General features: G+C 43.0%; 2 protein-coding genes across 3 annotated transcripts in view; one reads left to right on the top strand and one right to left on the bottom strand.

Moving 5' to 3' along the window:
• The window catches only part of ZDHHC9 (zDHHC palmitoyltransferase 9), an 86588-nt gene extending 81088 nt beyond the window's left edge, over positions 1–5500 (bottom strand). The window contains exons 1-2 of the mRNA XM_072816403.1: positions 5335–5500; positions 2577–2756 (exon numbers count right to left, since the gene is read on the bottom strand). The gene's annotated coding sequence lies outside the window, so the exon portion shown is untranslated. The remainder of the gene's footprint in view (positions 1–2576; positions 2757–5334) is intronic.
• Positions 5501–5519: 19 nt separating this feature from the next.
• Positions 5520–23794, top strand: UTP14A (UTP14A small subunit processome component). Of its 2 annotated transcripts, none has more exons than XR_012026392.1 (15): positions 5520–5664; positions 6663–6738; positions 7965–8035; positions 8997–9061; positions 10452–10594; positions 10886–11041; positions 15454–15573; positions 15669–15763; positions 16361–16484; positions 16567–16644; positions 17125–17515; positions 19496–19902; positions 20664–20765; positions 20983–21082; positions 23353–23794. XR_012026392.1 is itself a non-coding variant. In XM_072816400.1 (15 exons), exons 1-15 carry the CDS (start codon positions 5639–5641, stop codon positions 23623–23625), a joined length of 2319 nt encoding a protein of 772 aa, XP_072672501.1. In that variant the 5' UTR covers positions 5520–5638; the 3' UTR covers positions 23626–23794. The 2 variants fall into 2 exon arrangements, 1 of the variants encoding a protein (XP_072672501.1); XM_072816400.1 differs by having other exon boundaries at positions 20664–20857.
• The last annotated feature ends 1337 nt before the right edge of the window (positions 23795–25131 follow it).

The raw sequence follows: 25131 nt of genomic DNA, 5'->3' as shown, positions 1-25131 counted from the left end.
TATCTCAGTATTAATATCCTGGTTGTAATATTGTAGTAGAGTTCTGCAAGATGTTACTAATAGGGTAAACTAGGTAAAAGATACACAGCATCTCTGTATTTTTTCTTACAACTTATATGCAAACCTACAATTATCTCAAAATTAAAAGTTTAATAAAATGCTTAATTAAAATGGCACAATGAAGGTAAAAGCACTTCATCTGTTCAGGCCACTATAATGAAAATACCACAGATTGGATGGCTTATAAACAATAGAAATTTATTTCTCACAGTTCTGGAGGCTAGTAGTCCAAGATCAAGTTGCCAGCCTGACTGGATGAAAGCCCTCTTCCTGATTCATAGCCAGTGCCTTCTTGCTGTAGCCTCACATGGCAGAAGGGGCAAAGGAACTCTCTAAGTCTCTTATAAAGTCGTTTAACTCATTCATGAAAGCCCTACCCTCAAGACCTAATTACCTCTAAACTGCCCCACTCCTTAATACCTTGGAGATGAGAATTTCAACATACAAACTCACACGATAGCAAGCACCCTACAAGTTCTAAAATTATGTACAGGCACACTTTGTTTTTATTGTGCTTCACTTTATTGCACTTGGCATATATTGTATTTTTACAGATTGAAAGTTTGAGGCATCCCTGTGTTGGGCAATTCTATTGGCATCATTTTTCCAATAGCATCTGCTCACTTGATATCTCTGTGTCACATTTTGGAAATTCATGGCAGTATTTCAAACTTTTTCATTGTTATTTGTTATGGTGATCAGTGACTGATGGTTTCTTGAGATGGAAACTATTCCTGAGGAAGATGCTGTGAAGATTGTTGATATGACAACAAATGATTTAGAATATTACATCAACTTAGCTGATAAAGCAGGGGCAGAGTTTGAGAGAATTGACTCCAATTTTGAAAGTTCTGCTGTGAAAAAAAATGCTATCAAACAGCATCACATGCTACAGAGAAATCATTTGTGAAAGTCAATCGATGCAGAAAATTTCATTGTTCTCTTATTTTGGGAAACCACCATAGCCACCCCAACCTTCATCAACCACCACCCTGATCAATTAGCAACCATCAACATCAAGGCAAGACCCTCCACCAGCAAAAAGCTTATGACTCACTGAAAGCTCAGATGATGTTTTAGCACAAAGTGTTTTTTTTAAAGATTTTATTTATTTATTCATGAGAGACACACAGAGAGAGAGAGGCAGAGACACAGGCAGAGGGAGAAGCAGGCTCCATGCAGGGAGCCTGACATGGGACTCGATCCCGGATCTCCAGGATCACGCCCTAGGCTGAAGGTGGCACTAAACCACTGAGCCACCGGGGCTGCCCATGGCACAAAGTGTTTTTTAATTAAGGCATTTACATTTTTAGATATAATGCTATATGTATGCTTAATAGACTACAGTATAGTGTAAAAACTTATATGCACTGAGAAACCAAAAAATTCATTTGATTCACTTTGTTGCAGTATTCAGCTTATTGCAGTGGTCAGGAACCGGATCCACAATATCTCTGCCTGTACACATAATTATCACTATGCATCTTTTATGAGAATGAATAGCATGGAACTATTACGGCTTTATTTAATCATGAATTTAAAAAAAACACTGAATCCCTTATTATTGTTCAAGGACTAGGTTCGATGCTGCAGAGTATGCAACACCATAAATTTATAGTAAAATCACAGTTGTTACTATTTGCAAGTTTTGGCTGAGCCTGGGTCTTCTTTGTGAAATGTTTAATCAGTTAATATATAAACATTAGGGATAAAACATATTTTTGTTTACTGATAATCACTAATAGCTATAGTTGAAATCAAAGGCCCTTAGCTAATTATCTTTCACAACTCTTATAGCCAATTACATACTTACTATCTCCACTTAGGTACCTTGCTTTCAAACCACAAAAGTACTGAAATGAACTTTGGGTCTCACTCCCCAGATCTATTTCCTTCATCGTTACTAGTCTTCTATATCTTTTTTAAGATTTTATTTATTTATTTGAGAGAGAGACAGAGACAGAGAGACAGGGATAGTGACAGGGAGCATGAGCAAGGAGAGGAAGAAGCAGGCTCCCCACTGAGCCAAGAGCCAGACTCAGGGCTTGATTCCAGGACTCTGGGATCATGACCTGAGCCAAAGGCAGATGCTTAACAGACGGAGCCACCCAGGCACCCATAGATTCTACATCTTAACAAACAGCCTACTGTACTTGCAAACCAGTAATGTAAGCATAATCTTTCTCTTTCCCTTACCCCCCACATTCCTCTGGTGGGTCCATCAATGACTCTATCTCCAAAGCCACCACCCTATTGCAAGCCATCACCATCTCCTGCTGTACTACACAATAATAGCTTCCCAACTGGCCTCTCGGCTTCCACTTGTGCCCCCAGCCCTGCCAATGCATTCTCTGCACAACAGCCCAAGTGATTTTAGTAAAATTTCTACTATGTCACTCTCCTATATAACCTCTACATAACAAATCGTGAAGTAAAATCCAAATTCTATTATGGCCTATAAGACTTTACACGACCTGAATCCTGCCCATCTCTCCATCCATCTCTGTTATATTTACCTTCTTGCTCACCACCATTCAGCCACACAGGACTTTCAGTTGCTAGAATATAGCAAACTCTTCCTAGCCCAGAGCGTCCAAGTATATACCATTTCCGTCGCCCAGAACACTTCCCCTTTCTCCGCAGTGCTGTTTCCTTCTCCTTTAGGTCTCAGCTGAAACGGCTGCTGTTTCATAATTCTATGTAAGAGAGAAATGGGGCAGCAATCTGGTTAGAGCTGGAGAAGGGAGTACCTAGGGAACTTGCCTAAAAGCTGCATTTGCATAGCAAACACACTGTCTTTACTTAGATTAAGTATAGATCAATAAAAAATGTCAATGTTTTCTTATAATGCTTTTATTCGTACTTTTTATAAGATTAAGAGAACATCATCTGTCCACAAAAATATAATTTGGAGTGTCTTGGGGGAAGCAGCAAGCAATTCCAAAGAGGTTGGAGAAGTAGGCGAAGACTAGAGATCTTTTAAATTTTATCTTGAAGGTGAGGAGAGTCTATTTGCATCTTTCTGGTAGGGGTGTGACATGATCAGACTTACAGGACTGGATGAGGAGAGACTAAAGACTGAAAAGACAGTACAAAATTCTTATTATAGCTAACATTTATTGAGCATTTAATGTGTGACAGATATTATTCTAAGAGCTTTCCATTTATTTTGGTGCTTTATGTATATGAATTCATTTAGTCCTTGTAACTACCCAATGTACTATCATGCCCATTTTAAAGGTGAGGAAATAAAGGCACAGGGAAGTGATTTACTCAATACAAAGCTAGTAAGTAGCAGAGATAAGATTCAAACTCAGAGAGTCCAGTTCACAAGTCATGCTCTTTATCGATATGCTATAATGCTCCCCTTCACTATAACAGTTTATGGCAATATGACAAGCTTGAAATTGCAAGGGTCTGATGGATGATGATGGAAAGCTGGGGAGATGCGCAAGAGAGATTTGGGAAGTAAAACGAACAATGTGAAGAGGAAAGGTACCTGGGTGACTCAGTTGGTTAAGGGGCCTACTATTTCAGCTCAGGTCATGATCTCAAGAGTTGTGAAATCGAGCCCCATGTCATGCTCCACTCTTGGCAGGGAGTCACTTGAGATTCTCCCCCTCTCCTTCTCCCTCTGCCCCTCCCCCTGCTTGTGTGCTCTCTCTAAAATAAGTAAATCTTAAAAAAAAAAAAACGAGGAGCAACTCTGAAGCATAAGGTAGAGAAGAATCAAGGATGATTCTCAGACTTCTGACTTGCCTAACTAGTAGTTTGGTGTCAGTCATAGAGATGAAAAATACAGAACTCTGGTAGAAAAGATAGAAGTTATTGGACAAATCATGTTTGATGTGCCTGTAGAACAAAAAAGACTGCCAAGAGGCAATCAGAAATACTAGTCTGGAACTCTTGAAAAAGATCGGAGTTAAATATAATAGAGTTGGGATTTCTCATGCAAGTGTTAAAGGCCTAAGAAGAGCATGTGGAAGGGCACCTGGCTGGTTCAGTCAAAGGAGCACATGAGTCTTGATCTCCAGGTGGTGAGTTCAAGCCCCATGTTGGATTTAGAGATCACTAAAAATAAATAAATAAATAAATAAATAAATAAATAAATAAATAAATAAATAAATAAATAAATAAATAAATAAATAAATAAATAAATAAATGAAAGAAAGAAAGAAAGAAAGAGCATGTGGAGTAGACAAACAGGCTGCGAACAGAGCCTGAGGAACATCATCATTTAAAGAGTTAGTACAGGGGATCCCTGGGTGGCGCAGCGGTTTAGCGCCTGCCTTTGGCCCAGGGCGCGATCCTGGAGACCCGGGATCGAATCCCACGTCAGGCTCCCGGTGCATGGAGCCTGCTTCTGCCTCTGCCTGTGTCTCTGCCTCTCTCTCTCTCTCTCTCTGTGACTATCATAAATAAATTAAAAAAAAAATTAAAGTTAAAGAGTTAGTACAGAAAAAGTATCCAGCAGAGAGGACTGAAAAAGATGGCCATAAAGCTAAGATGCCAGGAGAGAGTGGTGTCATGCAAGCCCAGGATGGATTTCCGACAACGAAAAAACCATCTGTAATCCCACTAGAAAGTCAGTCTATAAGCCATGGAATGTGTCTGTTTTGTGCACTAATGTCCCCATATGCCTAGAGGCCTGGCACATAGTAAATGGTCAAAAAAATGTCCTGAATATGAATAAGAAAACAAACTAACAGTACCAAATTCCACACAAAATTCTGGGAAGACAGAGTGAGAAATATCCATTTTATTTTAGCAACTGAGGGTGTCACTGAGGATCTTGTTTGGAGCAGTTTCAGTGGAACAGTGGGGCAAAAGCAAAACGGAAATAGCTTAAAACAGATGGCACGAACGTTTTCGTACTTTTCTACTTTTTAATTTAAAAAAGCATTCTTAACAGTTGATGGGAGGTGAGGAAGTTGCAGCCACCAACAGAGGCCCATTCTTGGATGAACCTTTGTTCCCTAGGGAAGGAGGAACTTGGTGCTCCAATTACAAGGGGGCACAAGACGCAAGGAGATTTTTCCTTTGGAGCGGAGGAAAACTTGCTTTGTTCACTGCCAAATCTCGGGGGCCTAGCACAACGCTGGCCACTTCTCCGGTATTCAAAAAAACCTTGAGCTGGCCCTGGCCGGTGGCAGACTCGCAGGACGCTGTGGAACACGGACGGTCGCCGGAGCCTCTCCTTTCGGATCAGGCAGGGACAACGAAGGCTCGGCCACTCCGGGACAGCGCGGTGCCCTCGCCCTAAGCTCAACCCACCTGGGGCCGCGCGGAAACCACGAGCCGGGAGCGCGAACACCGACGCTCCGCAGAGAAGATGGGAGTAGGGGCGGGGTGGGGGGGACAAAGCTCCGCCCGCCGACAGACTTTAAATTCCAGTCTCCCAGTGTCCCACAGGCCCCTCCGGAGCAATCTCCAGTTTCTCGCACGCCCTGGGGCGGAGCGGAAGTGACGCGACACGCAGCGCGTGATTGGCGGAAGCAGAAATTGCTTTGCGGCCGGCACGGAAATTGCTTTCCTTTCGGCTTCCGCTCCTGGCCCATGTGTGAGACAGGCTGCTGAGATGAGCACGGTCCGGGCTGCGGAAAGGTGAGGGATAAAGATCGGAGCGGGAGGTCTGGGTCTCGTTTGGGGCCGGGTCTGGAAGCTGCCTTTTAACAGACGACAGTTGTTCCTCCTCCAAGACTTCGTCATTTATTACAATTTCCGCGATAACATCCTTGAAAAGTCCTTTTCATTTAATTAATTCACTTTCTCCTTTCCCCAGCTTTTTGGCCTCATCCCTGTTGGTTCTGATGTGGCCTCACCCTTCTCCAGCTAATTTGTTGCACTTTCCTCATCACGTGACTCCTTTTTCTGCTGCTGCCGAGGCACATTTCGACTCTGCGCAGGGAGTGCCTGCGTTATAAATTCCCCTTATTTTGATTGGAGTCATTCCTGACATTTTCTCCTCTGATGTTTCATCCCCGCCCCCCAACAAGCGAGTTAAATATAATCCGTTTAGTAATGGTTGCCTTGTAAAGATTGGTACATACTGTTGTGTAATAGTGGAGTCTATAATTTGGTTCAGGGTACCAGTTAGGCATCCACTTTGCTGAGGAAACACCAGGAAAAATGGTGTACTTAGCTGCTTTCATCCAATTAACCCTTTCCCCATTGTTGGGAACAAGTGATCAATATGTCACTGTTGAGTAAGCTGCACCTATAAAGGTGTCTTCCTTTATAAGGTGGAGGATGCTTAGAAATATTAATGGCTAAACTGCTTTGCCTCAAGGGCCAGCAACAGTGCCTTCTGTCACCTTACCCAGAGTCACACATATTTACAGCCTCCCAGAGGTCAGTGGAAAATGCAGTACCAATCACTGAAGGTTAGTTCTTTTTCACTCCATACAATTGTATAGGGGTGTCACCACCCACTGCCCACCCCTTGGGATTGATGCCTGACTTAGGTCTAAATTTAATGTCTTGACAAATTTCTAAAATACCCATTCTGCTTGGTTTGTACCTCTTCCAGGGAAAAGGGCCATTCTTTGCTATAATAGAAGTTATTCCAATTGATAATAATTCTCTTTTGCCTCCTTTAACAGCCTTCTGGCTTTAAGCCGACAGGAAGAATTAGAGGATTTACCCAAAGACTATCCCTTGAGTCCCAGTGAAGATGAGGTGGGTGACAACTGCTAAACTGCCTTCTCTGTTTTCCCTTCTGCCTCACTATTAGGTTAGACAGCATGTGGCTAGACAGAAAAATGGTGGCAACATTGTTTATATTTGCTCAGATCTTGCAAAGAGATTACAAATAGTTATATAGTGTTTCATGTATAAGATACTGCATTAAGTGCTATGGAAATTTGAAGACTGTATAAGATACATTGTTTTCAAGTTGCCCAAGTATAGCTGAGTATGTAAGACCAAAACATGGGGTCTTCATTTTATGATTTCCGTTTCCCAAGTTTGGATTTTTGTAGAGTTATTTAATTACAAATCTTCTTCAATTTAAGATGGCATTACATCCTGATAAACCCATCATAAATTGAAAATATTTTAAGTTAAAAATGCATTTAATGCACCTAACTGCTGAACATCATAGCTTAGCCTATCCTACCTCAAACTTGCTCTGAACACTTACATTAGCCTAAAATTGGACAGAGTCCTCTAACACAATGTCTACTTTATAATAAAGTGGAGAATATCTTGTGTAATTTATTGACTACTGTACTGAAAATAAAAAATAGAATGGAAAAAAAAATAGAATGGTTGTTGTGTGGGTACAAAATGTTTCTAAGCGTATCAGTTATTTACCTTTATGATCCATGTGGTTGACCAGGAGCTGCAGCTCACTGCCAGTGGCCAGCATCACTAAAATCCTATCCCATGTTGCTAGCCCGGGAAAAGATCAAATTCACATTTGAAATACAGTTTCTACTGAACATGTGTCACCATCATAAATTCAAAAATATTAAGTCAGACCATCATAAGTAATGGCCTGTCTGTATCTGACTGAAATATACATCTACATAATTAAGCTGGCTCTCCAACAGATGCTATAGGAATTCCAACTCTATTCTCTTGACAAAACTACTTATTGTGGGTTTTTTTTAATGGCAGTATTTCTGTGTCAGATCATGCTATATATTCTATACTGAAACATTCTCATAGCACTTTTCTTCTTGATACTGATTAAGACAGACATGACATTAGCCACAGATCATCAGACACTGTGGTTCTTAATAATGAAGAAGTTTGGCTTTTGAAGCAGTTCTTTGTTTGAGCTTGAATGCCTGCACACTAGACCTCACCTGATTCCCCAGTCATCCACTCACCAAAAGAACAAGAGATTTCCATGCTCCTTTCCCTTATCATCCTGATGTTTTTTCCTTTTCTATGTTTAGGGGGACATTGATGGAGAGAGAAAGCATCAAAAGCTTCTGGAAGCAATCAGTTCCCTTGATGGAAAGAATAGGTAACATTCCCATCCATTTGGACAGGTTATAACCAGCTGATTCCATGAGACAAATCTGCAACTAACATTTATTGAGTGCCAGGACCCCTGGATGGCTCAGCTGTTAGAGTGTCTGACACTTGGTTTTGGCTCAGTTTTGGCTCAGGTCGTGATCTCAGGGTCCTGGGATCCAGCTGAGTTGGGCTCTGCACTTAGCACAGTTTGCTTGTCCCTCTCCCAACCCCCACTTGTTGTGCTCCTACCCCATGTGCGTGTGGGTGCGCATCATCTCTCTCTCTCTAATAAAGAAATAAATAAAAATCTTTAAATAAATAAAATCTTTAAAAATAAACATTTATCGCGTGCCTAAGATAATGAAGACACAAGTGTCAGCATCATTATTAAGATCACATACTTCAGAGACAGACTGTATAGGCAAATTTTTAACCTTTCTGCACCTCAATTTCAACTAGAAAATAAGATTAATTGACCCCTCAGAGGGTCATCATGACATTTAAATGAGTTAATGAACATGAAGATCTTAAACTAAAGCCCAGCATATAGTAAGCATTATGTAATTGTTAGCGATTATTGTGTTAGAGGCCTTTGTGTGTTTGAATTCTTCATCCATACTGAGTCTTTTGAAGGATTGACTAGGAACTTATCCCCATTAGAGGAGTTAATTGCCTTGCTCCAAAGTCATTGCTCATAAGTGGCAGATCCAGAATGTTTGAAGCCAAGTCCAATACCTTTTCCACTATGCCTACCTCATATTGCCTTGTGTTTTTGAGTGACTGAGTCTACATTAAGAGATGGCTAGAAAACCAAGCCCAGGTTAGGAACAGATTTCCTGGTTTCTTTGTGACAAAACCTGATTCTAGAAGAGCAATACATTAAACCAAAGCCTTGTTTGAAAAGAGAAGTGTTGGTTCCCTAGCAAAATGTGTCCGTTCCTACCATATTCTGCTTTGCCTAATTTCAGGTGGAAATTGGCTGAGAGATCTGAAGCTAGTTTGAAGGTATCAGAGTTCAATGTCACTTCCGAAGGTAAGTTAACAAAGGAAGCCATCTGTGTGTGGAGCTTGTGGAGTTAAGCATAATGGTCACTTCACCTTCAGAACGGTTTTCAATGTGGTTAATGGATCCTACCATAAATACTTATATGAGTGGTCAAAGAAAGTCAGATGCCCTTGAGTTTTTTTCCATTTCTAGAAGAAAGCCTTCAAGGTCATAGTCAAGATCTCCTACTGATGAGCTGCTTATAGGGTACAGGGACATGGATGAAGACTGCTGCCTCTCACTAGCTTAATCGCATTCGTGCTTTCATTTCTATTTCAGTTCTTACAGAGTTCGGACAGGCAGATAATCTGCTGGAGCTCAGAGAAGTCAAGTTACTTACTCAGGGGCCTTCGCCTAGTACAATGCTTCTCAACCTGTTTTATTCCCCAAGAAGTCTTTTTAGACTGTTTTTCATTGCCTCCCCCCGCCCTGACACACAGACATACTCCCACTCCTATAGCCAGGAAATCAGATACCAGGGAATAAGTTTTTTGTTGGATTGGGTTGAGCTTTGGAGGAACACAGAACTTGGGAACATTGAAGATTTTTTTCACCACTCCCCCACCTCCAGAACCAATTTTCATCCCTTGTGGGCAACTGATATCACCCTACTGGGAATACATGATCTAGGAAATTGCAGAGTTGGAATTTTAAGCTGATAGGAAGTCTGGATGCCATATCTTTTTCACCATATTCACAATTTAGGCAGCTTGAATGAGTTAAATGGTTCTAGTAACCACTAATGTAACCCCTCAGAACAAATAATAATGTATTCAAGCTTATTCATTCAACAGATACTTATTCTATTTCTACTATGTCAGTTTCAGGGCAGTTTAGATACTGGGGCTACAGTGATGTCTGTGAGAAAGGCTTCATGGGGGTCTAACATTCTTAGGGAAGATCAAGGTGGGAGACAATAAGGATTAAAACATGGTGATGCAGTAAAGTGACTAAGTGGCTGCTTTAGTTTGGCTGGGCCATGTCCTTTGGAATGATGTAATTCCAAGTATAAAGGCAGAGCCACTGGAGGATTTTCAGCAGGATCCTGACAGGCTGTGACTTACAGTTTCAAAATACCACTTTGGCTGCCTGTGAAGAATGAAGTGCAGTGAGGCAAAAGTGGAAGCAGAAGGACCAAGAAAAAAACAAGTGACTTTTTAAAATAAATAATAATTTTCTCCTCTTTGCTACCCTCCAACACATTTGGGAATGTAAGAAGGTGGTGTCATTGTGGCTGGTGGTTAAAGTAAGAGAATTATTCCTGCTTCCCTGCACATCTGCCTATCTACCAGCGTTTTATACTGAGGCATCTCCCAATGTTATACTGAGATTTTTGCCTCATTTCTCAGTCTGACCAGAAAGTTTGGCCTTTCTGCAGGATCAGGAGAAAAGCTAGTCCTTTCAGATCTACTTGGGCCTGTTAAAACTTCATCTTCATTGGCTGCCGTGAAAAAGCAACTGAATAGAGTCAGATCAAAGAAGACTTTGGAGTTACCCCTTAACAATGAAGAGGTTGAGCGGGTGAGTTATAGAGAAAGTGGTCTGTTAAGGGGAAGAAATCGGACTAACAAGGAAAAATAGGGTAAGAAGGGAAGAGAGGGAGCTGGGAACTGGGGGGAGGGGGAAATTGTGATTGCCAGGGAAAAGATTAAAACACTTCTTGGGGGAAGTGCATCCTGAGAAGTAAGCAAGAGCTTCTCTAACATCCTGACTCTTGGGCTGAGAAACATTGGCTCTTGATTCCCTACAGATCCTCTGAGTTCAGTGCTTAATTTCGTGGCTCTTTCCTTTCGTATACTTTGCCTGCTTCAGATCCACAGAGAAGTGGCATTCAATAAAACCTCACAAGCCCTCTCCAAATGGGAGCCCATCATCCTGAAGAACCGGCAGGCAGAGCAGCTGGTTTTTCCCCTGGAGAAGGAGCAGTCTGCTTTTGCTCCCATTGAACATGTGCTCAGTGGCTGGAAGGTGAGTGCAACACCAGGAAACTGCACCTTAGCAGGTGAGATTGATGTGATTGGACCTGGTAAGCTAAAACCCCAGCTGCAGTCTTTAATGAAGCAGTCTAGCAAGGGAGAGGAGATAGTGGGACTCATGGTCAGTCGTGCCATTGCCAGCATTGCTCTGTAGTCACCCTTCTGCTGGTAGCACACAGCACATGGTTCTTTCCATGTTTTTGTGTGAAAGCATCTGATTGCCCATAGAGAGGGAACACAGTGATGTTTTCTGTTTCACACCCATTTTTAAAAAGCTTTTAAACCTGCATTCTGATCTGGGGAAAGTCAGGAACTCAGCAGCATAAATGAGCCTTAGTAGGACTACATATGAGCTAGAGAACCAACGTTTGCTTGTAAAGGACTACCACGTTAAAATATAATGTATCCATGGGTAATGACTAGAAGTTTAGCAAGTAACTCCATACGACTCTGAGCTGCAGAAAATAAAAAAGTTATCTTAGGGCTGGGTCATCCAAACACTGATCCCTGGCAAATATTTCATTCGTCTGAAGCAAAAAGGATCATTGTAAGTACGACAGATGTAAAGTTACCAGTTCTTCTTTACTAAGAGGTCATGCTTTCCATTTAATAGTGTTGAAATAGCTTTTCTTTTATGAAATGATGGCAGTAGTAAATGATGGCACTTGGGTGAGTGGAATGGTAGTTATGCCCTTGTTGGTAATCCTATGTTGGTCCGCAAAGTCTCCATTTTTAGTCTGTGAACAACTTCATGACAATTGGACTTCCTTTTCCAATACACCATTGCTTATGGATTCTATAACGGAATATTCCGTCTTAAGTAGAAATAGTCAAAAACAGCAGTGCCCAAACTATGGATAGATGCTTCTTTATGCTTTTTCTCTGCTTTCTACAAATCCAGAAATAATAATGTTCTACGTGTCGGGAAGTTGAGCTAACACTAATCAAGTAAACATGGCTTGCTGCCATAGCTAGACATTAAGCAAGTCATTGCTTTTTTCGGGGATAAGCTCTGTTTTGGATATTGTTGTTGTAGTCACTACCAGTCTCTTTCTAGGATGCTTCCTTTTCCACATGAAAAAAAGATCAGGTTTAAAGTATGGCTGCAGGATGGGAGACTTTAGGAAAAAAAGTTAAGAGGTAATATAATTTGTAGGATTCAAAATTTTTTAAAAAAATACATAGCTAAAGGTCTGATCCCTGCCCCTGTCCCCCCAATCTGCTCATTTTTACCACCATACTCAGAAATAACCACTTTTGTAAGTTTTTGTTGTTGTTAATATAAGGATATAATTGCTATATTTGTGTTTACCTTGTTTTTTTAATTAAAGAGTAGTGATATGCTACTACACATCATTCTGCACCTTGCTTTTCCCAAATAATAGTGTAATCTTGGAGATAGCTGGAAAATGCCTAGTTGGTTATTAAACATGAGATGGTAGAGGAGGAGGGTTGCATTAAGAATAGTAGAACCTCAAAAAAAAAAAGGGTAGTACAACCTCTACTCTCCAAGAACTCCCTGCACAAGACAGAGTGGAGGCCCCCCCAACCCAGATGCTATACATGAACCCACTGTAGCATTTATTCTAAGATTCATTTTTGAGAAATCAGGCCAGTATGGTACAGAGCAATAAAGAAATGCTTAGTTCAGGGCATGCTTTCTGATTAGCAACTAAGTTCTCTTCTTACAACTTAGGATGCAAAGTACCAAGGACTGGAGATTAAGAATCCAAAAAGTATGCACTATAGTTTTAGCCCAGATTCCTAAAATTCCATTTTACTCCAAGAAGATTTAAATGGTATAATGCATAAGAAAGCATTTGTAAACTGCAAAGTGCTAGAAATGATGTAAGGTTACTTCCCACCCTACACTAGCCATTACCCAAAGTGTTCTTCTCAAAACCCTAGTTTCTCAATATGCCCTCAAAAAAGCGGGGTTCCATTGCTAGAAATGTTGCATGCCCCTGCTGGAGATTGGCAGTTCATAATAGACACTAGCATTTTAAAGGCTATGAGAAGACAATAAAGAAACCTCTTTAAAAAAAAAAAAAAAAAAAAGAAACCTCTTTGACTTCTTCTAACCCAGAGTGCACAAATGAAAATCAAATAAATTTAACTTTAAACCTTAAAATAATAAACTTTGTTAGTTGATGAGGAACACACTTTAGGAAGAGCTGGTCTTTGCTGCTGCCTCCGTACTCTCATCTTCTTTCCCTACTACTCTATTGAGTCTTCTCTCAGCGGGCATTAGTAAGAGGCCTCTGAATCACCAAATTCCAAGCCCTCTGAGGCTTTAGCCTTTTGGGTCCTATTGACACATCACATTGGTTAAAAAACAAAACAACAAAAACTCTCCCCCCTTGGTTTCTGTGATAACATACTTCTGGGGTTTTTTTGTTGTTGTTGTTGTTGTTTTTAAATCTATCTAACTTTTCCTTAGTTTTTATTCTCTGTAAATTCCGTGGCTCTTGGCTATCACCCATAGATACTACAGATCACTCTCAACGCCTTCTTCTGAGCTCCACTCTCATATTCCGTATGACCAGTAGGCCTCGCCTGGGTCTTTCATACGCACCTTAAACTTCACACACAACAAAGTAGGCTTGGCATTTCCTTCCCCAGACTCCCAAACCCTGAACCACCACCATCATTCTGTAACTGAATCAATAGCAGAACTCCCTACCCTGGTCCCTTATGTTGGAAACCTCAACCATCTGAATCATCTTCCTCTTCCCCTTCCTCCTTCTCCCCGCCACCCTTAGCTGCTATCCCTCCCCAGCCCACATAGTGGGCTACTCCTGTGCACTTTCTCCTTAATAGCTCTCAGATCCCGATTCCTCTTCTCATTTCCATTGTCACCTGTCATTTGACACATTATATATAACCCCTTACACGATCGCCATGATTTTCTTTCTGAAACACAAAACCGATTGTCACTCTCCTGCTTCAAATCCTTCAGAAGGCTCTCCACTTATAGAATAAGACAAAAGCCCCTAGCATTTTAGTTACACTGGACAACACATTTTCCTTTATATATCTCTCCTGTCCATATATCTGTTTTTATTTACACTCATCTCCATTTGCTACCACCACTCCCTGCCCTTACAGAATTGTACGTAATGGCTCAGAGCCACTCAAAAAATCCTTCCCCAAGCCTAACCCACCTCCTAATCAAAATTCATTGTTCACTTCCTTTGTTATCGCTCCTGTGGACTAACATGTGACCCATTATGTTGCCAGTGGTACATGTGTCTTTTCCCTCTGAATGGCTATGAGCTCTATGAGGACAGGAACGATCTTAATCAATTGTGTATTCCTAGCACCCTGCACAAGTGCCTGGAATGTAGCTGCAATCAATAAGTGTTTGTAAATTGAATTGGAGGAAGATTACAACATTGTAATATAAATCATTTTGTAGCCTGTGATTGATCACTACTGCAAATACTAAAAATGGAAGAACATTACACCTTTATCATTCACTAGAATAGGCTTATGGTTAAATCAATAGTGCCATGTAACATGTGATGATGTGTGTTTATGCATCTGTCCAGATATTTGTAAGTTTAATACCGACCATGATGTATATGGCTGTTAAAGAAAACTACATGTAATACATGTGTGAGGTTTGAAACAGGATCTGTTTCAAAGGTGCTATCTTTGCACCTTGCCAACCAAAGTGAACCACGGCATGATCAGCCTGATTATTTTAACCATCTACAATGGTTAAAATACATCAATTGAGCAGTAACAGCATCTTTTGTTAACATGTGAAGTAAGTGGTTCAGTCCATTCATTTCATATATATAGACTACCTAGCATGCAAAGTTCACTGGAAAATAAGGGACTGGAACCAAAGTTAGAAAATGACTAGAGTTAAATTTGAACTGTCAGGAAGCTAAGACTTAACTTTCCCTCTCTTCTAGAAATGTTCTTTAAAGGAGGCTTAAATGAGTCTTAGATTCCTTGCTATACAGTTAATACACATAGATACTTCAAATATGCATAATACAGGAACCATTTTGTTTTACCACTATCAAAACTGACAGTTTGGTACTGCTGTTCCTCCATCCTGCCAGCATTTACCTTAAGGACATCCTGCTTTGATATTTAAGAGAATGGTATTCTGTTTTACATATTCTGGTAATCTGAACAGAGTGATCCTCTTAGTAATATTAGAGAGTAGCTTTGGAATCCCCTTGCTGAAGTTGTCTTAAATCGGAAGAAAATGAGGTTTTATCTACACTGCTGAACAGTAACACTGGAACCCTTTCTCTTGCTGTAACAGCCGATCCTTTCCAGTTTGTGATTCCCATTATAGTGTCATAAAGCAGATGGTCATAAGATTGTACACAGTGAGGCTAGGAGCATGGATTAAGACTTAGAATGTTCTATTACCTCCTTAAGGCAAGAACTCCCCTGGAGCACGAAGTTTTTAACATCCTCCATAAGAACAAGCAGCCAGTGACAGACCCTTTATTGACTCCTGTGGAAAAGGCCTCTCTCAAAGCCATGAGCCTGGAAGAGGTAAGTGTAACAGGCCCTTTGATACACCCAGACATGCTCTGTTCCAGTATTTGCCCTCAAAGCCCAGGAGTCACTGTGAATGTCATTCATTGTAGGCTAAGATGCGCCGAGCAGAGCTTCAGAGGGCCCGGGCCCTGCAGTCCTACTATGAGGCCAGGGCTCGAAGAGAAAAGAAAATCAAGAGCAAAAAGTAAGGAGGCCCCTACTGAAGTGGCCACGGGTGCTCTGGAAGAAAGTGATCTGGCTAATCATGATTCCATAGGAGAGCCTTTGATGTAGCAACTGGGGTCATGTGGAAGAGGTCCCAAATAGGAATGACTAGCATTTTTTTTTCTCAGTCCAACCTCATAGTTTTGCCTGCTTCGGTAGTGCCCTCTCCTCTGGCTTTGGCTTTCAGTCTTGGTTTTGCTAAAAAGAGGACTGTTCAATTACTTTCTCTCCCTTCCAGGACATCACGGAATGGTTCTGCAGAATGAGCTCTGAATTCTACAGCTGTTGAGGCCAGTAGGGCTTCCTTCCTGCCTTTTTGCCTCTTTGGAACTTCTTCTACTCTTGCCTTGCGCTCTAGAAGCAGAGGGGACTCTTTGCTCTGCAGAGGTGTGCCCCTGGGGGCTGCAGGGACGGAGAGGCTTGCCAGTCCTCTCAGGTCCCAAACTGGTTCCCTATAGTCAGCCAGCTCTGTGATGTCCATTCTAGCCCCTGCATAGGGAAACCCCTTGGGGAGCGGGGACACCTTTTGTGTGTGGCGCCTGTGTTTTAGCTAAATCTCTGCCCTCTCACCCTGTAGGTATCACAAGGTCCTTAAGAAGGAAAAGGCCAAGAAAGCCCTAAAAGACTTTGAGAAGCTGCAGAAGGTCAATCCTACCGCAGCACTGGAAGAACTGGAAAAAATCGAAAAGGCCAGAATGATGGTGAGGCTGCCTCTCACCCCCACCCCTTGAACCAGCTTTCCCCAAAAAGTGGTAAGGAGCTCACTCTGCCCTTTTTTTCCAGGAGCGAATGAGCCTTAAGCACCAGAACAGTGGGAAATGGGCCAAGGCAAAGGCAATTATGGCCAAATATGACCTGGAGGTAAGAGATCATCGGGGTGAGAGAAGAGATGGAATTGGAGGACAGAAAGGAAAATCAGTCCATAAGGATGCTAGCAGAAGCAGAGTTAGGGAAAAGCCTTGAGGAAGAATGGAAAACCAGGATTCTAAAAAGACATCAGAAAATCTCTAAGGCAGAGAAGAAAAGAACCAGGAACAAGGTGGAAAAGGAGAGATGAAAGGGAAGCAGCATTGAAGGCAAGTCCAGTTAAAGGGGAGAGGAGCTGTTTTTTTTTTTTTTCCTACCTTGTTTCACATGTTCATTTCCTTGAGGACAAAGAATTTGTCTCCCACTTTATTCCATAGCTGTTAATGCAGTAATATATGTGCAATTTAAACAGTAGGCACCAGTAAGAAATACTTAAAGTCAAATTGAGAGGAGGCAGCTTTATGAAATGAACCAGGAAAGGTGTCATTGCAGTCACTAATGACAAGGCGCTTGTGCTGTGACTCCTTCCTCCAGGCTCGCCAGGCTATGCAGGAACAATTGGCCAGGAACAAAGAGCTGACGCAGAAGCTACAGGCAGCCTCCGACAGTGAGGAAGAGAAGGGGAGTGTGGAGGAAGAGGGTGAACTCCTGGTCCCCGATACAGTGAATGAGATTCAGAGGGATGCCGATGGGCCAAACCCCTGGATGCTCAGGAATCCCTTCAGTGGCCCAAAAGAGGCCAAGGTCCAGGACGCTGAGCAACTTCTGGAGCCTGTGGCCCATGAGGCTTCTGAAAGTAAGGAAGAAGAAAGACCAGGGGCCAAAGAAGACATCTTGTTAAATACATTTGAGGAAAGGCGAGCACTTAGGAAAAAGTCTGGGCTCAGCCAGGATGCCGAGCCTTTGAGGAAACAAGAGTCAGAAGGTGAGTTGTGGTGGGCTGGATAGGAGACCTCTGCCTGGTGCCAGTGCCGTGGACGGGCTGAGGCAGGAAAACCATCCACACACACATGCTTCAGTGTGGCTAGGCTCAAGGGACTCCCCACAGAGGGCCGTGGGTCCCTGAAGAGAAGACTGATTTCATAATACCCATCTTCGAAGGCATTACTATGTGATCATCAAAAGACAGAAGTGCACCATCCTTGAAATAAGGGCGGGAGTTGAGTTGACTGGTGCCCACAAAGTGGAGGGAACTGCGCTCCCACCAACAAACACGGATGGGTTTTGAGGCATTATGAAATTTCGAATCACTGCTGCAGTTTTCAGTTTTGTTGATAAAGCAGGAATGGCATTTTCAGCACTTCGTGATGTCAGTTGATAGATGTTGGGGGGGGTGGACTTTCTCGACAGGAACAAATGACTCCACAAGCTATGTGGCAAATTAGAATTGTCACCCCATGCTCAGAGTCGATTTGTATATTATATTTTCTGTTATCTTAAAGAGATTTTATATTAACAACCGTAGCACCCTTGAGATGGGTCAGAAGGCTCCCACTCTGGGGAGAAAGTCTGCTTAGGAAACTACATTCAGAAATCGTTTGGCTATCTAGACAGATTCCTTGGGTCTGATTTTATGTCCTATAAAAATAATGCATTCAGATGATGGCAAGAATCTCTTTTTCTGTGAAAAAAAATATCTGGAAAGAGCTGTAGCTTAGCATGTATCATAGGACCTTTGCTTAGGGTTCTCAGCTGGAGAGTGCTGAGATCAATAGTTACAAGCAGTCACCTCCAGGAGGACTTTGGGAAGCAGCACTGCAGGCCGAGATTGTGGGTCCGTCTTTAAATGACCCCAGGACATCAGCCGTATCCTGTTGAGCTTCCTCAAAAGCGGGTCATCTTGCTAAATGTATAGAGCAGTTGGTTGTGGTATGAAAGGTGGATTTGGATTTCTTTGGATGATAAGTTAATAGAATGTTCCCAAACCTTCAGGCAAATAGTCCTAAAATAGTGGAAAGTTGTGGACTCCAAATAAAAGGAGCAAGGACCTTGATCCTTGCGGAATAAACATACAAGTGTCCAAAGGGCAGACTTAAGTAGCTTCTTAGAGTGGCTTCAAGCCACAGCTAGGGAGCAGGATGAACTTGGGAATGGAGGCAACTCGAGTCAAATGAAGAAGAGTTTTTAAGATTTTATTTATTTATTCATGAGATACACACACACACAGAGAGAGAGAGAGAGAGAGAGGCAGAGACACAGGCAGAGGGAGAAGCAGGCTTCATGCAGGGAGCCCAATGTGGGACTCGATCCCAGGTCTCCAGGATCATGCCCTGGGCTGCAGGCGGCGCTAAACCACTGAGCCACCTGGGCTGCCCTGAAGAAGAGTTTATAAGTGTGTCACTGCCATATTTCCCTCCGGGCACTCCGAGCCTGGTGGTATTTGCTCAAATGTTGCCGGTGACTAAAAAATGCCAAGTGACTTGCCTTGGCCACAGCAGATGATGAGATGCTGCTTTTGGATAAAACAGTGCTGGATTTGGTTCGGACAAATAGGAAACAACGACATAAATGACAAATAATAAATTAGAATTACGTTGCATTCAGAGGCTACCTATAAAAATGGCTTTTTAAAAATTTGGAACTTGAGGCCATCTCTCCAAGTGAGGTTTACTGCAGGGGGAATTAAGCCACAGTTCCAGTTATGCCGTGAGTCACTTACATAGCTGGGAATAGGACCCAGGACATCTGCTTCCCAACATGCTTCTTTTAACTACTAAACTCTGTTGCTTGCTACATGATAGGCAATGATTAGTGAACTCTCCAAGAGATCTAGCAAATGGAATCCTCTCTTCCCTCTAGTGCCCGGTCCCATGAATGGGAGCATGTAATGCTCCTTGTCGAGTGTGCTCATTGGTAAGGCAACTTCTAGCCTCCTTTACTTGACAGCTTTCATTTCTTCCCCTAGATTCTAGCAGCCAGGAGGTGCTGTCCGAACTGAGGGCACTGTCTCAGAAACTCAACAAAGCAAACCAGCAATCTGGGAAGCAGAACATGACTTCACTGAGGACAGTTCTGCCAGTCCAGAGAGAGGAACCTACCGAGGCAGAAGAGGAGCCCCTGCTGATGCAGAGGCCGGAGAGAGCACACACTATGGAGGAACTAGAGGAGCTGGGGAAAGAAGGATGTTTTCAAAATAAGGAGGTCCCCAGGCCTGTGGTAGAAGGGCAGCAGTTGGAGAGGAACCCACATAATCTGCCTGGTGCTCCCAAGGAAAAGAAAAGGAAGGAGCAAATGATTGATCTACAGAACCTCCTAACCACAAAATCTCCTTCTGTGAAGTCTTTGGCAGTGCCCACAACAGTAGAGGAGTTGGTGAGCAGAGCCAAGGGCGTGGGCCATTGTGGGGGATCAGAGCTGGTGCAGAAAATGCCCTTCTTGCCCAAGGAGTAGAATCTGTGAAGTTTTGTTATGCCAGGGGCACATGTCAGTAGTTGAAAGGTCTGGAATAGTATGGAGCCAGGCTGGCCCCCGTGACCATTAATAGATGCAAATATGTGAGTGCTGCCGACACTCCCACATCTTAAATCCAGAGCCACCAAACCCTCCCTGGGGTGACTCTAAAACCGCCCTCAGAGGAAAGCGGGAGGCACTCAAAGCTCTGGCCAGATCCCAGGCAGGACAACTCAAAGGTGAGTCATTAAGCTGTTGCCAAGGTTGTGCTCCATTCACTGGGATCTGAAATGATTCGAGACTGCCCGATTAAGTAATTGAAACTGCTTGAATGAGGGGCTCTGGCACCTGTCTTTACAGGGATGTAAGCCAGAGGGCACCCACATTCTGTCCAGGCCACTTGGAGTTCCTCCTCCTACACAGGCCATTCCTTCCTCCGTGCTGCAGCTTCCTTACTGAAAGTTTAAAAATTGTGTCATATGATAATGAGTTAGGGATATTTTACCCTAGAGAAAAGAAAATTGGAGCATGATTGGCTACCAGTTCATTTATATAGCCAGACCATCATTGTTCAGCGCTTTCCCCCTAGGGGGCGCTAAAACGTCACAACCCAAAAATTCTAGCTTTCTCGCCAGGGACCTTGGCTCTTAAGGCAAGCAGTAGCTCTCACTCTTTCTTCCCAGGAAGATGAAGAGGAGAGACATCAAAAGCAGATGATAAAGGAAGCTTTTGCTGGGGATGATGTCATCAGAGACTTCTTGAAAGAGAAGAGGGAAGCTGTGGAGGCGAGTAAGCCAAAGGACGTGGACCTGACTCTGCCTGGCTGGGGCGAGTGGGGTGGTGTGGGCCTGAAGCCCAGTGCCAAGAAGAGACGCCGGTAAGAACAGGGAAGAAAGCCTGACAGAAGTGCACCAGGTTCTCCCACCTCACCCTCTTGCGTCTTCCCTGCCCTTTTGATTAAGTCCTTAATGCTCTTAGACGTCCTGCTGTTCTGCTTTCCAGGTTTCTCATTAAAGCCCCGGAGGGTCCTCCAAGAAAAGACAAGAATTTGCCAAATGTGATTATCAATGAGAAGCGAAATGTCCATGCAGCAGCTCATCAGGTGAGGGAGAGAGAAACTCTTTGCTACCTAGCTCCCTTGCTTAAGAGGAATATTCTAGTGCTGTGTGGTCAAAGAGGGATATGTGATCTTGACCACAGAATCAAAGCTGTTCTCTTTTTCACTGACTGGCTCTGAGATGAATAATTCCAGGTCAATTCTGGTGTTTTAATTTCAGAATTGGAAGAGGTTGAGGCTTAAAGGAAAATCTTGACAGCGATGGTGGAGCCCCAAATCTGAGTTTTCAGCTAGCACCCCAGATGATTCTGATGCAGATGGGTCTCACCAAACTAAGAGTTACTGTTCTTCAGGCTTGTATTCATAGTCAAGATAACATTGAGAGGCTATGCGTTTAAGCTGCATCTTAAGAAAAATGACAAAGTGGTACTCATTCAGGATAGCAAGTGGAATTAAAATTGTGTACTATGACAAGCCAGGGATGTTTACCTAAGAGAGAAGCAAACTGGAGCATGATCATGGTCTTCGAGTATATTAAAGGCTGTTGTGTGGAGTGCAGTCACATAAAGTAGCAGTTAAAGGAAAATCAGGGAGTTTAGTGCACGGAGAAACCTTCTGGGATGCCTGGCTGGCTCAGTCCGTAGAGCACGTGGCTCTTGATCTCAGAGTCCTGAGTTCAAACTCCACATTGGGCATGGAGCCTACTTAAGAAAAAAAAACAGGAAAAACTTTCTGCTGGTCCACAGGGAGAATGGGTTGCCCTGGGGATATGAGCCTGTGTAGAGGGGACTCGGGAATGAGACTGGCTGGACTCAATGATTTCTGTGTTCCTGTTCCCTTCAATTCTGAAAGTCTATGACCCTGAGATCTGTCCCCAGCCTATTTAATACTGAAATGAGTTATAGTTTTTCTTCTGAAAAAGAGGGGGAACTATTTAATAGGTATAAAGAAGAAGTGAGAAATGATCACTTCAATAATACTCTATCGATCTTATTTTGTGAACCAGTCCCTGCAGAAATTGAATTGTAACCACTGTTCATCCCAGTTGCAGATCTATAACCACAAAATAGGTGATGATCAGGCAGTTACAGAATAAAAGAGAGAGAGAAAGGGTGCTTCACCGGGATAGGAAGGGCAGTGTGGACCTCAGTAAAATCAGGAGCTTTGTCTTTTTAGAAAAAAAATAATACAGTCACGGTAAACTGACAGTTTTCCAAGAATCTCCCTGATTTTTTTTCATCTTTTTAATAAGCTATAGACTGCAGGTCCCAGGATGCAATAGAATAAAGTATGGTTCAAGCTGAAGGAAAAAAGAAAAGCCCCTCCCAAGACTATTTTGCCCAGGTGTTTTGTTCTCTCACTTTACGTGACATGCGCAAATTAGCCAGCAACCCCACCCAATAAGACATAAGACATTCCCTTAACCTGAAGAGAATCTGTGTCCTTCACTACCACCAGGACCACCCGGCAGTACTCCGCTTCTCTTGAGCATTCCACTGAGTATCTCCAGAGACTACTGATTATAACTTCCTGATTTTCCTGCTTATGTTGTTTTTCCCCTCTTCTTCAGCCTTCGGGTCAAGTGTTTAAAGGTGATTTAAATGTCTGAAGGTAGTACTAGGCAAGGAAAGGAGCCCTGGGTTCTGTTCTCCCTCACTGTTCATTAATTTACCTGGGTAAATCCCTTCCCCTCTCTAAGCCAGATTCTGGGACCAAGGGAGATGACCTTTTCCATTAGCTAGGGCCTTCCAGCTCTGACATTCTGTGATGCCAAAAGAGGATGAAGCTAACTAAGCATCACAGCCCAGTGAGGTTCACCATTTTGGGTTCTTTAAAACGTCAGTCCTGTGTATCAAAGAGGAAAAAGCAAGGTTGATTGAGAGCTCCAAGAGGGTTGGAGGGTCACAACATTCACAGGGATCGATAAATGCCCAGATGTTTCTTGCAGTCTCACAGTACTGGATAGGAAGACCCACTTAGAGTTATAGCAGCCCTGGAGCTTACTATAGTGTTCCTGCACTACAGGGGCAGTGTCAGGGTAGGTTTTCAATTCCTAGATTGTTGGGTAAGCCTCGGGGATGGGGGAGCTGTCTCATCCCTGTTAGATGTCTTCCAATCCCAGATGTCCTCAAGCACATTGGAACTTCTAAGGTTAGACTGGGGGTACTGGGATTCCTTGACCTCTCTGCAGCTTCATTCACTGCAGCCATGTAGAACTGTGGCTTATGCACTCAACTACCAACCAGTTGCCATTAGAGTTTACCAACTGCACCCCAGGCCTGACTCCTGACAAGTCCCTCTGCCTTCCTTTCCAGGTGCGAGTGCTTCCATATCCGTTCACCCACCATCAGCAATTTGAAAGGACCATCCAGACCCCTATAGGATCTACATGGAACACACAGAGGGCCTTCCAAAAGCTGACTACACCCAGGGTTGTCACCAAGCCAGGTCACATCATTAAGCCTATAAAAGCAGAGGATGTGGGCTACCGGTCTTCCTCAAGGTCGGACCTCTCTGTTGTACAGAGGAATCCAAAACAACTCTCCACACGTCACAAAAAACAGCTGAAGAAGAACTCTGTAAATTGAGTTGCTGGAGGAGTGACTGAATTCTTGGTGCCCAGAACTAGGAACCCCAACTGCTCCTCCGCTGGCCCGGATTTACTCCGAGCTGCAGGATCAATTTGCAGACTGGCTTAGCACATTGTGAGTGTAGTTAAGCCGCATTTTAGAAATAAATTCATTTTTATCTATTTAACTGGAGTGTATCCTGTGTTGTCACAAGTCAGACAGGACATCTTTGGGTGCTCCCCATTGCATTTTTCCAGTCACACTTGTCAGGGAAACCTCACTTTCTCACCTAAGTTTATGTAGTTAGTCCTAAATTAGAGAGATGTTACCATAGCCTATGATCTTAAATACATATCAGGCATGATCCACTAGAACAAATTTGAAGAGTCAAGGATAATGACTAAATACCATATACTCTTAACCTCTGAACCTAAAAACAGCATGCACACACACTGCAAGTGGATTGTGCCCTGGGCTGGTCCTCAGCAGGTGCTGAAGCTAGCTTGAGCTCTAGTCCAGCCACTACTGTTGTTCTCATGTGTGAGCCTCAGAGCTTGCAGGGGTTGAGCCTCGGAGCTTGCAGGGGTTGTGGTCTGGCATAGTTGGCACTTTTCTCATTCTTAAGACAGTTTTTACCTTTACCTTACAGACGAGGTAGATGAACTTCCAGAAGCAAAGTTCTGTTTTCTTTCCTTCCTAACTCAGGACCAGCATCTCATTCCAACTGCTTTATGGCAGTTCACAAGTGCTTCTCAGCTCTGAAGAATCTGCCTGTCTTTGATTGACATATATGGAAAGAGTCCCCCTTCCCCGCCCCCAACAGATATTTCTAACAAGGAATTGGAGAAACTTGCTAAGATTCCAAGAGGACATAACCACTATCGTATGACAACCCCCTGCCTTGGAGGTTGGACTCCTTGGCCCTTTTAGACCAAGATGTGAGTTCATTTTGTCTACACCTCTGAGAATTTGATGGGAGTTATGAACCCTCACCAGAGAAATGCACAAACATGCACACCATTTTACATACAGTTAGAGGAATTTCACAGACATTAGGGATTCCTGGGCCGAAAGCTCTACAACTCCACGGAGTTTTCTTTTGCAATCCTCTCCCAAAGCGGTATAGCCCAGGTTTTCGAGCACACCACTTGCCAGATCAGTTCCAAAATGTTTAGAGCTAGCTAGGTACCTAGTCTCAATGCCGTTATTTTATAGGCCAAAGAACACAGAGTAGAGTGATATATCTAGTGCTACACATTAATGACTGAGTAGACATTAGGAACCGAGACTAACTCCAAAGCCGATAGCCACACCATAAATTTCTATGAAATTCCTAGTGGTAGCTGTGGGCCCTTAATACCATTGCTTATCTTCTCAAAAGCCAGCCTGGGGCTGGGAAGGGAAATGAATATGTTGATCGGGTTTGGAGCCCAGGGTGTATTTTTTTAAGTTTTCCATTGGTTCGAGATTATCCTCCGTCCACTTGCTGGTTGACACTTTAGCCAGTGGGGGGGGACCCGGGCA

Source organism: Canis lupus, chromosome X (assembly GCF_048164855.1).
Source record: "Canis lupus baileyi chromosome X, mCanLup2.hap1, whole genome shotgun sequence".
NCBI lineage: Eukaryota > Metazoa > Chordata > Mammalia > Carnivora > Canidae > Canis > Canis lupus.
Note: the sequence above shows the minus strand (reverse complement) of the source record. Positions and strands in the feature narration are given on the sequence as shown.

Bases quoted from the DNA above. Each gene is read 5' to 3' on its own strand.
- UTP14A (XM_072816400.1), top strand. From the start codon at position 5,639: ATGAGCACGGTCCGGGCTGCGGAAAG. The intron at 10,595-10,885 runs GTGAGTTATAGA...TGCCTGCTTCAG, and splicing joins ACAATGAAGAGGTTGAGCGG to ATCCACAGAGAAGTGGCATT. The intron at 11,042-15,453 runs GTGAGTGCAACA...TACCTCCTTAAG, and splicing joins ATGTGCTCAGTGGCTGGAAG to GCAAGAACTCCCCTGGAGCA.